The sequence below is a fragment of the Dendropsophus ebraccatus genome, chromosome 6, assembly GCF_027789765.1.
Source record: "Dendropsophus ebraccatus isolate aDenEbr1 chromosome 6, aDenEbr1.pat, whole genome shotgun sequence".
NCBI classification, from domain to species: Eukaryota; Metazoa; Chordata; class Amphibia; order Anura; family Hylidae; genus Dendropsophus; species Dendropsophus ebraccatus.
The window spans coordinates 127,310,634-127,325,215 of record NC_091459.1 but is presented as its reverse complement, the minus strand read 5'-3'; the positions used below and the strand labels follow the sequence as shown (position 1 = coordinate 127,325,215).

General features: G+C 42.4%; 1 protein-coding gene across 1 annotated transcript; it reads right to left on the bottom strand.

Annotated features, from left to right (window-relative positions):
- Nucleotides 1–1,256: 1,256 nt before the first annotated feature.
- LOC138796033 (cytochrome P450 2F2-like) lies at nucleotides 1,257–14,207 on the bottom strand. Its single transcript, XM_069975910.1, has 9 exons — nucleotides 14,034–14,207; nucleotides 13,077–13,239; nucleotides 9,975–10,124; nucleotides 8,739–8,899; nucleotides 7,078–7,254; nucleotides 4,578–4,719; nucleotides 3,437–3,621; nucleotides 2,430–2,571; nucleotides 1,257–1,435 (listed from the first exon to the last, which is right to left on the bottom strand). Exons 1-9 carry the CDS (start codon nucleotides 14,205–14,207, stop codon nucleotides 1,257–1,259), a joined length of 1,473 nt encoding a protein of 490 aa, XP_069832011.1.
- Nucleotides 14,208–14,582: the final 375 nt, after the last annotated feature.

Genomic DNA, 14,582 nt, shown 5'->3' with positions numbered 1-14,582 from the left:
CTCTCTCTCTCTCTCTCTCAGCCTCTCTCTCTCAGCCTCTCTCTCTCTCTGCCTCTCTCTCTCTCTCTCTCTCTCTGTCTCTCTCTCTCTCTGCCTCTCTCTCTCTCTGCCTCTCTCTCTCTCTGCCTCTCTCTGCCTCTCTCTCTCTCTGCCTCTCTCTGCCTCTCTCTCTCTCTGCCTCTCTCTCTCTCTCTGCCTCTCTCTCTCTCTGCCTCTCTCTCTCTCTGCCTCTCTCTCTCTCTCTCTTAGCCTCTCTCTCTCTCTGCCTCTCTCTCTCTCTCTCTCTCTCTGCCTCTCTCTCTCTCTCAGCCTCTCTCTCTCTCAGCCTCTCTCTCTCTCAGCCTCTCTCTCTCTCTCTCTCTCTGTCTCTCTCTCTCTCTCTGTCTCTGTCTCTGGTCACTGTACTCCCATTTGTTTTCTATATTCTGGTGTCACCTGTCACTGTATTCCTGTTTGTGATGATAAGGAGGCCACTGATGGGAGATCAGTACAAAACAGGTGGTCTCAACCTAGTGGCCAAAATGAAAACTGCAAGTTTTTTTATATTACTTTAAAATATAGATAGTAAAACGGAAAAAAAAAACACACCAAAAATTCTTTAAAAATAGTCTTATAAACATAAAAATTTTATTTACACAATTCATCATTGTTTTTAAAAAATAAGTAAATAAATAATTATATATATATATACAATTTAACTCATTTTCTGATGACACATTCCCTTTAAGTGGATTACTGGAGATACTTTACATAACAAAGGATAATATCCATAATGCATAACAAAGCAAAAACATATACAAAATTTAGTATTAGTAAAACTAAAAACTTAGTAAAACTTGGGTGACCAATGTGTCAGTCAGAAGGGCAGAGAACAGTGGCAGACAATTTCACTCTCTCCACTGCCGTCTGAGTAATAGAATTGTGTTAATTTTTACTTCTGTGACCCAGTAAAAAAAGCCATCAAATGTCATTCATTTATATATATATATATATATATATATATATATATATATATATATATATATATATATTTTTTTTATATATATATATATATATATATATATATATATATATATATATATATATATATATAATGTGTGTGTATATCTATCTTATGATGGTAAGTCCATAGACCTACGGATACTATTTTGCTCCACAACCATATCCAAGCTTTACAGCAATGCAATACACCCAGAGCCAGTTATAAAAGTTAAACACCTAGAAGATAAAAGAATTGGTGACCCCCCCTCCATATACTAGATGCGAGGTATAGCACAGATTTCAAAAGGCTTGGGGGAGTTTGTAGACCCCAATGCAGGAGTGAGGTCTAGATGGGCTCCTGGCCGGGCCTTGAATGTAAAATTTTGCAATAGTGTTGTAAAAAACAGAAAGATCTCCATTTTAGCCAAAGTCTCACCAGCGCAGCTTCTTTTGCCTACAAAATGAAAAAGAAAGAAAAATTATATATATTTATATTATAAATACAGGTAATAATTAGGATATAAAATATTACAGCTGCTTAGTAAATTGAAAATATTTTAGCAGGGTGTAAATTGGGTGAAATGGGTTTCAATTTGCTTTTAGCACCGCATAGAAATAGGTGCATACACCAGATACAGGAAAGTAACATTGGTTCAGATTTACTAAACTGAAACCAACAGTTTCTTGTTAAGGCCCTATTACACAAATTGACTATCGGCCATTGTGGCCGATAATGGCTTTGTGTAATAAAAGGCAACGATCAGCCAACATGCATGATGTCGGCTGATCATTGTCTTTCGTTATCTTTCAACATTTTGAAAGACAACTGACCTTGATAGCACTGGTTTGCTGCTGTTACTTTGTGTAATAGGAGCAGCGTCGGAAGACCGCCGGTATCTCCAATGGGCTCTCCGGATTATCTAAAGAGTTCCCCACACCCCCCCTCGATGCAGTTACCTGCTGTTGGCTCATGTAATAGCGCCAGCAACAAGCAGGGAATGAGGAGCAAGCGAGTGCTGACCTGACATGTCGGCGCTTACTTGTTCCTGGAGATTGGCCCATGTAATAGGGGCTTTACTTTTTATACCAGATTTTTTTAAGCAGAGTTGACACACCAAAATTTTAGTGGACTAGTGGGACCTTTTTGAACCTTTTCAAGCTCAAGGGTATTACTGTTATTCTTTTACCAATCATGATGGGGATTTTTTGCAATTTTTTGTAGTTTTGCAACAGCTGGAGGGTTGAAGGTTCCCCATCCCTGCTAAAGAAGAACCACCAAGAGAATTGTAGTAGGATTGGATAGCATGGGTTTCAATCATGTAAATGGGTCACCCACTTGAACAACCCTTGTTTGTTACCAGGTCTACTAACGAAAACCTATTACAGAGTCTCCTGCAGTTGTGATCATATGAAGGACCTGACGAGGAGTTATTCAGTATGGACGTTACCGATAGAGAAGGGTATGAAGGCCTCGTTCTTTCTGAAATTTCCTTCTGAGTCAAGAAAGTGTTCTGGGTAAAACTCATCGGGTTTCTCAAAGTATCCCCTGTCTTTGTGTATGGAGTGCAGCACCGAGATGATGATAGTCCCCTGTGAATGGGAGAAAGTACACATTACTAGGAAAAATATATTTGTATAGAGAGAGTGGTCGGCACTACGGCTACTAGAAGTGTCAGTGGGGGGGGGGGGGCAGGGAATCAGGGATCTATATGGAAGTGCTCACACTCTATAAATAGGTACTTCGCATTTCAAATCCGAAGAGATGGAGAGGGCAGTCACCATAAAAACAATTCCTTTTTTCTTTTACTTCAAAGCGATCAATAGTAGCAGCCGATGGCTGTATGATAAGCCTAGAGTTGGTGTTGAGCAGAACTGTTTGGCAACATTCTCCGAACCCAAACAAGGTTGGATGCGGCCATGGGCTATGTTCCTACAAAGTATTTTTGCTCAACATTTTGCTCAGTATTTTTTAACCAAAACCAGGAGTGGATTGAAAGCACAGGCTATGTTTACATACTACTGAAATTTAGTGGATGGCCGCCATTTAACAACAAATAACAGATGTTATTTCAAAAGGGCCTTAAAAAAAAAAAAAAAACTAATTTGCCAATTAAAGGGCGGTCGTCCACTAAATTTGAACAGTGTGTGAACATAGCCTTTCTGTGTTTTCAATCCACTCCTGGTTTTGGTTGAAAAATACTGACCAAAATACTAAGCAAAAATACTGTGTGGGAACATAGCCATAGGCTGTATTTATGTTTTCCAGGACTCCCAGGGCTGCATCCAACTTCTGCAGCTGCAGGGAGTCCAATGACGGGTGTTCAGGTTCAGGGAACGTTGCTAAACCCACACAGTTCGGTCTCTCCTCTCACCGCTACCTAGAGTCTCTATCCGTCCAATGAGAAGAGTGTCCTGTACTAATACAATATTATTTCATTATAAAGGTGTTGCTCACCTTAGGAATAGAATATCCTCTGAATGTAACATCTTGAGAAGCTACGTGCGGTACAGTAGTTGGTGCAACATCCCCAAACCGCTGAATTTCATGAACGACGGCGTCTGTATACGGCATATGTTTCCTATGCTCCATCTGAGGTTGAGCCAATCCGATCACTTTATCAATTTCATTTTGCACTTTTTCTGACAGGGCAGAGAGATATGAGTAAATCTGTACAGCCTAGACCACCATATAACCTTAAAGGGGTCTCCTGCATGGGACATATCCGCAGTAACCGAATCCTTAAAGTGACACTTTAACCCATGTTTTGCATTCTGACATCTCTACACTGGTGCAATGGGTAAATTTAGCACTTTACCTACCTTATATTATATCACATGTCATGGTGCTTGTTCCAGTAAAAAGCGATCTCTAATCATCTGCGGATTTTGCTACCTAGGCGGGGCTTCACAGCCAAAGCGCCACTTATCCCCGCCTGCATTGCCCCTCCCTGTGAGGTCATCGGCACATAGGCCCTGCACTCTCAGCGGCCATTGGTATGGAAAACTTGGGTGGAAAGCGTATACCCCTATTCCACGGAACGATTATCGTTCATAAACTGGCTCCAACGACCCCTCGTTAACGATCACTAAACAATTTTTTAGCCAACGATAACACATAACGTGAACGATATATGTAGTGTAACGATTATTTTGCGGTCGTTACATGGTCGTTTAAAATGTTCGCTGGGGTGATCATGACCGTACGACCCACCTACTTTTTTTAAACCTTTTTACGAACGACTGAAAGATTTCTAATTTTACGAACCGATTAGCGAATTATCTTTCAAAGACCAACAACTTTTTTTGACATGCTGAAAAACAATTTTGAACGACAGTATACCGATTTTGCCTTTGTCGTTCGCTCGTTTACACCAATTCCACGAAGCGATTATCGTTAACGAGCGGTCGTTGGAGCGAGTTTATGAACGATAATCGTTTCGTGGAATAGGGCCTTTAGGTTCATGCATTTCCACTGCAGCAATGTGGCATTACATGTTGACCATTGAGTGGAAAGTGTGTCCCCTTTCTGTGCTCGAATAAGACATATGGAAAGGAGTTGTCATTCTGGGACAGCCCTAATATACTGTATGTCTCACTTTGAATTTCTGGATACTTTATCATCAGCAGAAGGCCCCATCTCAACGTGGTTGACGTGGTCTCCATTCCAGCACCAAACAGATCCCCCACCAGCACAGTCAGGTTTTCATTGTGGAAATACTCTGTGGATTCTTGCTTTCCCTGTGCAAAATAAAGTTAATATGTTAACAAGTACAGTGTCGCACTATGTGTTTTCAACATTCTACAGTTGTTGGATACAATGATCCTTGGAGCTTGAAGAACCTGCAAAATATAGTAAATTACTCTGGTCATTACTGGTCTTCACAGCTAAAGAAATACTGAAAGAGGAAAAAATAATAGAATTCTACCAATCATTGTTGGGTATTTCTTTTTGCAGGTCTGGGTCTTGCTAGGGCATGTGCACACTACGAAATCCAGGCATATAACCCACCAAGAATTTCACTGCTTGCCCCCACTTGTGCCCGCGCACCTCTCCACCCGTGCCATAGACACCATTCTATGCTTGGGTGGACAGCGGAATCCGCCTGTGCATAGAATGGAGTCTATGGCATGGCCAAAAATGCACGCGGGGATGCGTAGGCATGAACGGGGGCGAGCGGTGAAATCCGTGGCGAGTTATCCACCCGGATTCTTTAGTGTGCACACATCCTTAGGTTTCAGTCCAGGCCTAGTTATATATGTGACTATAGGAGCTACTTTTTGGTGGGTGAAAGTCTGCTGAATTTAAATGGACGACACTAGATTGTAGATTATTGCCTGATAATCTATACGCACGTGCGTAACTCTTGACCGAAACATATGCAACCGTGTAATTTACACTTTGCACCTGATAATCTGGACGCATGTGCATAGACTGAAACGTACGCTTCTACTTTACGTTCATTATTTGTTTGTGAACGTTCCGCGAACGGGATGTTCACTCATCACAAGCTATTACTATAGTGGATTTAGTGTGGGGGAGGCTCCAATCTCTGCAGAAGTCTCCTGCTCTCAATTTTTTCCATCAGTATTGTGAGTGACCTGAAGGGAGAATATATGCAACTTCTATATCACATCTGGAATATATGACTACTTTACTGCTATTTATTACATATCACATTCTATCTAAGGAGGCTTTTCCTGTGGAACATAGGACATACTTAATCTCATTACATAAAGGGTAGCCCAAACTCCTGATCGGGGTATGCCCTAGAGCAATCCAATAAACACCATTAGTGCAGCCCCCTAGTTTGGCACAGCCTGTGGATCCCTCAGGCCCGTCTAATTATGACCAGGCTTGGGCACTGCAGGGTTTTTCGCTTTGCTGGTGCTCCCCCTGGTTTGCACTATACTCTATCTATCTATCTATCTATCTATCTATCTAGACAAACAAAAAAATCGACCTGCAGCACATCCAGACTTAGAAGGTGAAAATAGTGAAAATTTATTCCATCAAAGCACAGGAAAAACAGCGACGTTTCGATTGGAGGAGCGAAACGTCGCTGTTTTTCCTGTGCTTTGATGGAATAAATTTTCACTATTTTCACCTTCTAAGTCTGGATGTGCTGCAGGTCGATTTTTTTGTTTGTCTGGATTATACACCTGTGGACCAAGGTGTGGCAGCAGGCACCCAGCAGATCCTTAGCTATAGAGTGCTGCGTGAACTTTGTCTTTTCCTATCTATCTATCTATCTATCCTCGTCATATGCACCATATAGAAAAAGTATTGGGATATCCAAACAATACACTGACGGGAGCTTTTTAGGCATTAATATGGAATTAGATGTGGACATTACCAAAGCATGAAGTGAGCTCAGGAGCTGAGCTTGTTTCCTACCCGGCAAATGCCAGCTGCAATCTGAAGTGGACACCCACCATTAGAGGGCGACATCAGAGATCACTCCAGTGCTGGTCACTTAACCAGTTCTGGTCACCATGGCTGCTATGATAGGACTTTTACTACACCGTACCATAGGCAGGGTCTATAAGCAGAACCGTAAAATATCAGTACACTGCAATACGTTAGTATTGCACTGTACTGAATAAGTGATTATCTAACACCTATAGGGAGCCTAAAGTATTTTATTGTGTTGTGGGGTTATAATGAAGGGGCCACCTATGTCTGGACCGTAGTTGCTGCCCATGCTTATTTGCTGGTCTTATGATCTTCTCTACTGGTTTCTGTCTGGGCCGTCCAAGGCCTGTGACCTCAAGAAAACACTCCTTGTTCCAACATCTCTTTATAGCTTGATCAGAACAGGCTAGATGGTGGCAATTTGTTGAAAGTAAAGGTTCTCTCAGTACAGCCCACCCCACCCCTCAAAGTCTGCTCACTGGGCAAAAAGTCTTGGAATTAGTGATGCGCAAACTTACCGAACACGAGCCGAGCGAGCGTTCGGCAAGTTCTCTCATCACTACTTGAAATGCCTTATAGAGATGCATCTCAACGATCTCCCAACAAGAGAGACACTACCCAAAAGTAGCCTGAGAGCCTTAAGGCTGTGGGAAAAAAAGTTTTATGCTAGACGTTCATCCTACCTCTTGTTGCTTTGCTAAGAAGGCATCGATAAGGTTCCTCTGGTCATTTACATCCAGCTGCTGCTTATATTCTGTAAATGTCGCTCTGATAAATCTATGGAACTCTCTAAGATTTTTAAAAACTGTTCTGTGAGGTCCCGGCAGCCGATCCATCAGGGCTGGAAACACATTGTACAGCTTTAAAAAGTGGAAAGATTAAAAAACAACAATAAGGAAACTACAATAAGGAAAGTACTTTGACAACATTTTCAAAAATGTATTAAAATGTATGCAAATAGCTCTCTTTAAGGAGGCAGAAAACTAAAACTCCAAAACTAAAAATCCCTGGATCACTGCCGCTCCTCCAGACACCAGTACTTTAAACCTTTGGAACTCTTCTAGTAAGTTTACCACGACTCTTCTCCCCAAAAAGTTTCATAGTCTCTTCACTGCTCTTATAGTAAAGAATCCTTTTCCTCTGTTTATGTAGAAATTAGATAGGAGTGAAGCAAATCCTGCAAAGCCAATTATGCAAAAATTTGCTTCAGAAAAAAAGTGTGCACTAGTTAATGACCGGTAGTGGTGCAACCTTTTAAACTGTTTAGGAGTTTCCAACATCATAATTAAAGGAGAAGTCTGGCGAAAATTTTTATTAAAGTATTGTATTGCCCCCCAAAACTTATACAAATCCCCAATATACACTTATTATGGGAAATGCTTATAAAGTGCTTTTTTTCCCTGCACTTACTACTGCATCAAGGCATCACTTCCTGCCTGGATAACATGGTGATGTCACTTCCTGGATAACATGGTGATGTAACTTCCTGGATAACATGGTGATGTCACGACCCGACTCCCAGAGCTTTGTGGGCTGTGGCTGCTGGAGAGGATGATGGCAGGGGACACTGCCATCATCCTCTCCAGCAGCCAGAGCCCGCACAGCTCTGGGAGTCGGGTCGTGACATCACCATTTTTTCCAGGAAGTGACATCACTATGTTATCCAGGAAGTAAAGCCTTGATGCAGTAGTAAGTGCAAAGAAAAAAGCACTTTATGCTCATTTCCCGTAATAAGTGTATGTTGGGGGGTTGTATCACTTTTGGGGGGCAATACAATACTTTAATAAATTTTTTTGCCAGACTTTTCCTTTAATCATGATGCTGGGAGAACCCAGGTCCAGTCTGCAGAAGGGGGTTATCCAGTGCTATAAAAACATGGCAACTTTCCTTCAGAGATAACACGACTCCAGTCTCTACAGTTCAGGTGCAGTTTGCAATTAAGCTCCATTCACTTCAATGGAACTGAGCAGCAAAACTCCGCCCAAGCTGGAGACAAGAGTGGGGCTGTCTCTGGAAGAAAGTAGCCATGTTTTTGTAGCACTAGATAAGCCCTATAACAGCACAACAGAGCAGTAACAAATCCCCATAGAAAACCTCTCCTGCCCTGGACAGTTCCTGACATGGACAGAGTTGGCAGCAGAGAGCACTGTGTCAGACTGGAAAAAATACACCCCTTCCTATAGGACATACAGCAGCTGATAAGTACTGGAAGACCGGGGATTTTTAAATAGAAGTAAATTACAGATCTATATAACTTTCTGAAACCAAGAAAGAAAAATATTTTCACCAGAGTACCCCTTGACATCTCTCAATACATAAACAAAAACACTTGATTCTGCCTTACCCTGACCCATGGGCTTCCGAGGAGTCTTAAATTCTCATTAACTAAGCTTACGATCCTCAGGATGGTCGGATCTTCATAGTCAAATCTTTTACTGAGCAGTATGGCCACAATGATGTTGGTTACAGCCCCGGTTATACTGGAGAAATTACCAAAGGGCTTTCCTAGGGTAAAAAAGTTATATATGTAAACAACACTTATATTGGAAAATATTTTTATCTGTATGTGGTGTTATACACAGGTACAAATACCTGTAATGAGGGGCTGCACTAATGATGAGAGGCTCTGCCTCCCCAGTGCTTGCGCTATGGTGGTGATATTAGGAAATTTACTCCTTTTAGCTCCCAGGAGATAAGGAACTGTGCACTAAATTGGTACTCATAAAGGTTGAGCTGCAGTTTCCTATCACAGGATGCAGGTTTGCACTGACATTGGTTCTGGCCTGAAAAACTCTATAGGGCTTAAAGTGTCACTGACGTTACAAAAATTTTTTGACATGTCATAGAGAGAGGTCAAAAGTTTTGATAGGTCCAGGTCTTAGTGTTCAGACCCGTACGGATTGGGAGAAGACGTGCTGCAGCACAGTCCACTCTTTGCTCAAAGTTAGAAAAAAGAGTCAGACTTATAATGGAGCTCTAAGGAGAGCTCTAACTCAAAGCAGAGAGTGGATACCCTGCAGAGCGGTCCTCTCCCCGATCAGTCTCCCTAAACACTCAGCCCTGGACCGATCCAAACTTTTGACCTCTCTCTATGACATGTCAAAAGTTTTTTGTAACGTCAGTGACACTTTAAGCCCTATAGAGTTTTTCAGGCCAGAACTGACGTTACACAAAATTTCTGACATGTCATTGAGAGAGGTCAAAAGTTTTGATTGGTCCAGGTCTGAGTGTTTAGACCCGTACCTATCGGGAGACTGATCGGGGAGAGGACCGCTCTGCAGGGTATCCACTCTGCTTTGAGTTAGTGCTCTCCTTAGAGCTCCATTATAAGTCTGACTCTTTTTTTCTAGAGTGGACTGTACTGCAGCGCGTCTTCTCCCAATCCGTACGGGTCTGAACACTCAGGCCTGGACTGATCAAAACTTTTGACCTTTCTCTATGAAATTTCAAAAGTTTTTTGTAATAATAGTGACACTTTAAAGAACACCAAACACACCATGAAAAATGCTTAAAAGAAACCTGACACGGTGAACACGTAAAATAAGACCAGAGGTCACGTACGATGTAGAACAGATCTAACCTTCATAGGACTTCAGCTTCTGTACTAAACACTCGGCCTCCTCGATGATCTTATTTTCTATGGTTCTCTTCCCCATCCCATAGTCTCTTAATGTTGAGAGTGTAAATCTCCTCATAACTTTCCAGTTCTCTCCATTGGCGAAAACAATTCCTAAGAAACAGATGTAAAATATTATATGGTGAAGTATAAATGGACAACACTGTAAGCTTCTGGTGATCCTCTATAAGTGAGCAAATATGGCCCCCATTCTTATTATGCTCAGATATTTTATCTATATCCACTTCAATCAAGCACACAGCCATTAATTTACCATAGACAAACACTGGTAGCAGTATGGGTTATACTTAAAGGAGAAGTCCGGCAATTTCTAGTATGGCAAGAGAAATAAGTCACCTCTCGCCATGGCCGTAGGACCCCTGCCGGAAGTGATTTCCCCCCTACTTGTTATGACGTCACAACCTAGGGGAAAATGCTTGTCCCGGCTGATGCACTGGCCGCTCAGCCAATCAGTGACTTGAGTGGTGTCCCACCCCAGTCACTGACTGGCTGAGTGGCTAGTCTGTCAGCAAGCTTTTAGAAATCGCTGGACTTCTCCTTTAAGAGGTCAGTTTGCTGTAACTATTGCACATTGTGGAGGGATGCAAGATCATTCCGTAGAGTGTGTAATATAAGGCGTGCCTAAGCTTTAGATGCTTTGCTTGTATGGTTACTGTTATAGAGACATAGTAGAAAAGGTTTTTGTTATTCGAGGTCAAGATTTTCAGACCCCATCAGCACTTCGGGTGTTTTCTCTCAGCTCTGTATCGCATGTCATGGACTGATTGATCATTTAAGTTTATTGGGGCCATCCTGGTCCACAGCAGGCTTATAACTCTTTCTGCTTTACTGATCTTTTAGGTTCTAAGTCTAAAATTCTTTGAAAATTCGTGTCCCAAAAAATACTCTGTGTTTTGAACCCAAAGGTTCTTAAAGGGTACCTGTCATTAGGTCTACTCATCTGATCGGTGTTCAACACCTACTAAGTGGAGGGGTATTGTGCAAAAAGTTAAGGCCCTATTAAACTGTATGATTATCGCTTATACTTGGCCGATTACTGACCTACAGGTCTATAATCATTTAGTGTAATAAAAGAGACAGGGCGCTTCTAGGTGCAATATCTCAAAACAGCGCTGGTTCAAGTGTAGGTGTCACCACTCACCTGGTGGAGTTATGCAACAGTATACGCATGTGGTGTCCCACAGGGGGTGTTACAGTTATATACACCCTTCGCAAAAGTCTGAACTTTTTGTATTCTTATTGTGGAAAAAGTAGTACTTAAAGTTAGCCACTAGATGTTGCTGTATTATGTATGTGTGTATGGAAGCTGCACAGCTGAAGGATCGCAAAGGGTTATTGTTTTTGTGTGTCAGCAGACTCTGTGAACCAGTGGGATTTCTGCTTTCTTCTCTCCTATCATCTCCCTCCTTTATCCTTCTGTTGCACTCTTTCAACCACTCACAGTGCACCATACATGCTTAGTCACATGGGTGGAGGAGGAGCTAAGGTCTTTTCGTTCTGGACATTGTGAAGGAAGGACAGGAGCCAGATAGCTCTCCACAGTGGCCCTCTGCCAGGTCCCCGTACCCAAGTCAGTCTTGGCCAGTACCCCACATGGGAAGGACGCAAGACAGCACGTCTCTCATAACTTTCTTACAAGTAACACTCCAAAGGACTATGCACTGTTAAATTCCTCTTAAGAGAGGACCAGCCAGATATAACCTCAACCCATGCCGTGGACAAGGAGAAGTCACAGAGCAGGACAGTATCCGCTACAGAGCCAAAGAGCCAGGAAGTGATCCGGGCAGAGCAAAGTTGCAGTAGCCTATGAACTCTATCTCGCAATGTGGGTGTCAGCAGGGAACCCTCAGCATTCCGCTCATCCCAGGTAACAAGGTCTGGGGCCTGTGTCACCCATTAGGAAGGTTCAGCCGAGTCTAGTGGGCATAAAGTGGTGTGAAGACTGAAGTCAAAGGTCAATACACAGGCACAAGTGTTCTTCTTATTCTTCTTACATGTAGTCTACCTCATCCTCCAACTACTGTACATGGGTTGAGACTCTCACGGCATCCTCCTCTCTGCTACTCTACTTCTTGTCACAACTCACACCACGAATATATCCTACAGTGCACTTATCCTACAGATCTGGTCATTCTATTACCAAGTGTTTACAGGAACTTTGTCAAGTGTGTCTCAGAGATCTTGTCTAAAGAAACTTTATATTGTGGAACCTGTATTACCTGCTGCACATTTACAAGTAGTAAACAAACTCAACTTTATTTCAAGACTCTGTGATTATTCGCCACCACCGACACAGTACACACACCGCAACCTTGGGACATTCTCCCCTTTCTGTGGGTGGCGGGTCCTAGCAAGTGACCAACCGCTCCTCCGATATAACATCACATCAGGGGTACACCACAGGCACAACTCTATATAGGGTGTGTAATCCAAAGTGTCACCGCAGCTCCTCCGGGGGCACCCCTCCAATGACGTGGTGTATATCACAATGTGAATAGGGCCAGGTACAAACCCAGCAAGCCAATAGATTCCCCTTTTTGGTAAAGCGCAGGTGGATTTAAAGATAACATGCGGTGTGCATAACAACAAGTAATGCCATGAATCACCGCTAGGTTAAAAAACACTATGGGGGAGATTTATCAAACTGGTGTAAAGCTGGATTGTCTTAGTTGCCCCTAGCAACCAATCAGATTCCACCTTTCATTTCTCACAGAGTCTTTGAAAAATGAAAGGTGGAATCTGGTTGCTAGGGGCAACTAAGACAAGTCTACTTTACACCAGTTTTGATAAAATAAGTTGATAAATCTCCCCCTATGTCTTTTATTGCAACGCGTTTCGGCCCTCGCCAAAAAAATCAAGGGGCCTTTCTCAAGAAAGCTTGAGAAAGGCCCTTTATTTATTGGCACCCCAAAAAACACTCTCTAGGAAATATGTGAGATTGTCCAAATGCAAACTGCACTCTCCTTACCTTTTATAGTACTCTACCAAAATATGTTGAGAAATCGGATCATTTATAATGTAACATAGTAAACATAAACTAGTTACCATGGTCCCTTGTGGAATCCGTGAAGAGAGGGTTACGGGGCCGATCAGAGAACACTTCAGCATTGTTGATCAGAGCGTCTTTTATGGTGTCGTAACCGCAGAGGACAACCATTTTTGTCGTGCCCATCTGGATGCTAAAGATTGATCCATACTGCTTAGAGAGCTGTAAACATAAAAATTATAGTATAATCACTCATACATATACTTTAGCTTTAGTCTGACTTCTCCTTCCTTTCTTGGGTTAGGGTTTTGGTACTCTGCTGGTGCCGATATCGGAAGCCACAATCTCTGCCTGCGCCATTGCTGAACGATGACCATAGCGAATGTCCCATCGGGTACATTCGCTTTAAGTATTACCCATTTATAGAACGATGCCGGCACGGGGAAGCTGGTGCAGTGGTCCTTTTTTTGAACCGCGCCCTAGTTCCCGTGTACGGTGCCATTCTATTCACAGGTACCGGGCTGGGGATGAAGCACTGGAGACGGGCCGGCACACCCTAGTTGGAGGAACCCCCCGCCCCTCTATGACACGGCTCCATTGATTCTAATGCCTATTCACGCACAGACCTCCGGTGTGGACGCATCCCAATATATCTGGACCATCGGGTTGACAGCCATCTCCACAACAATGAGCTACCCCTCCACACTGAGGTGATGTGCATAAATCCCTAGTGGACTAAAATTTGAGAGTTCATCTTCACCCTAACCACTTTATATTTGTACCTTATAGGATTACACAAGGTGCCATTCTCTCTGCCTTTTTCTCTCCCTTATTATATATTTAGAAAGCTGCCATGTTTTCCTGATCTTGGATAAGCTCTGTAAGTAAGGTTGGCTAACCTGTGAGTTCCAGTATAATATACTAGAGCAGGTGGACACTAGTAGCAGGCATACAGGTACAGCCTCAATGGAAAAATTTTGATCAGGATGGAGGGGTATATTTCATAGTTTGATTACCTGATAAAAAGTCTTATATGGTTTTGACATGTCCATCATGGGGATATTTCCAAGAATCGGTAAGGGCTTTGGCCCGGGTGGGAAATTGCTGTATTTCCCTGGATTTTGGTTTCTGAATACATTGGCCAAGAAGATGACGACAATAATGGACAGGAGGATGATAGCAAGATCCATGGAGGATGGAAATTCTGTAGAGGAGGAAAACATAAGTGACTTTGATATATAAGCAATGGTAAAAGTACAGTGGTCCCTCAAGTTACTATATTATTTGGTTACAGAACAACCATTGTATATTGAAGTTATTGTATCTTGGGACCAAAGCCCTATGGAATACTGAAACTTCTTCTAAAACCCCCAAATTATATCCCAAAAAAAGAAAAAAATTAAGATTTAAAGAAAAATAAGCAGAAAGCTAACATGAACATAGGAAGTCATTGCATACAAGAGTCAGAGCAGCACAGGACATGTAGTATCACACTGTACTGTAAGGAGGGGACACTAGACACACAGCAGCACAGGACATGTAGTATCACACTGTACTGTAAGGAG

Coding starts and splice junctions, on each gene's coding strand:
- LOC138796033 (XM_069975910.1), bottom strand. CDS start 14,207: ATGGATCTTGCTATCATCCTCCTGTCCATTATTGTCGTCATCTTCTTG. Junction 10,125..13,076: donor GGATTCCACAAGGGACCATG/GTAACTAGTTTA, acceptor TCTGTTTCTTAG/GAATTGTTTTCGCCAATGGA. Junction 1,436..2,429: donor CTTCATACCCTTCTCTATCG/GTAACGTCCATA, acceptor TTCATTTTGTAG/GCAAAAGAAGCTGCGCTGGT.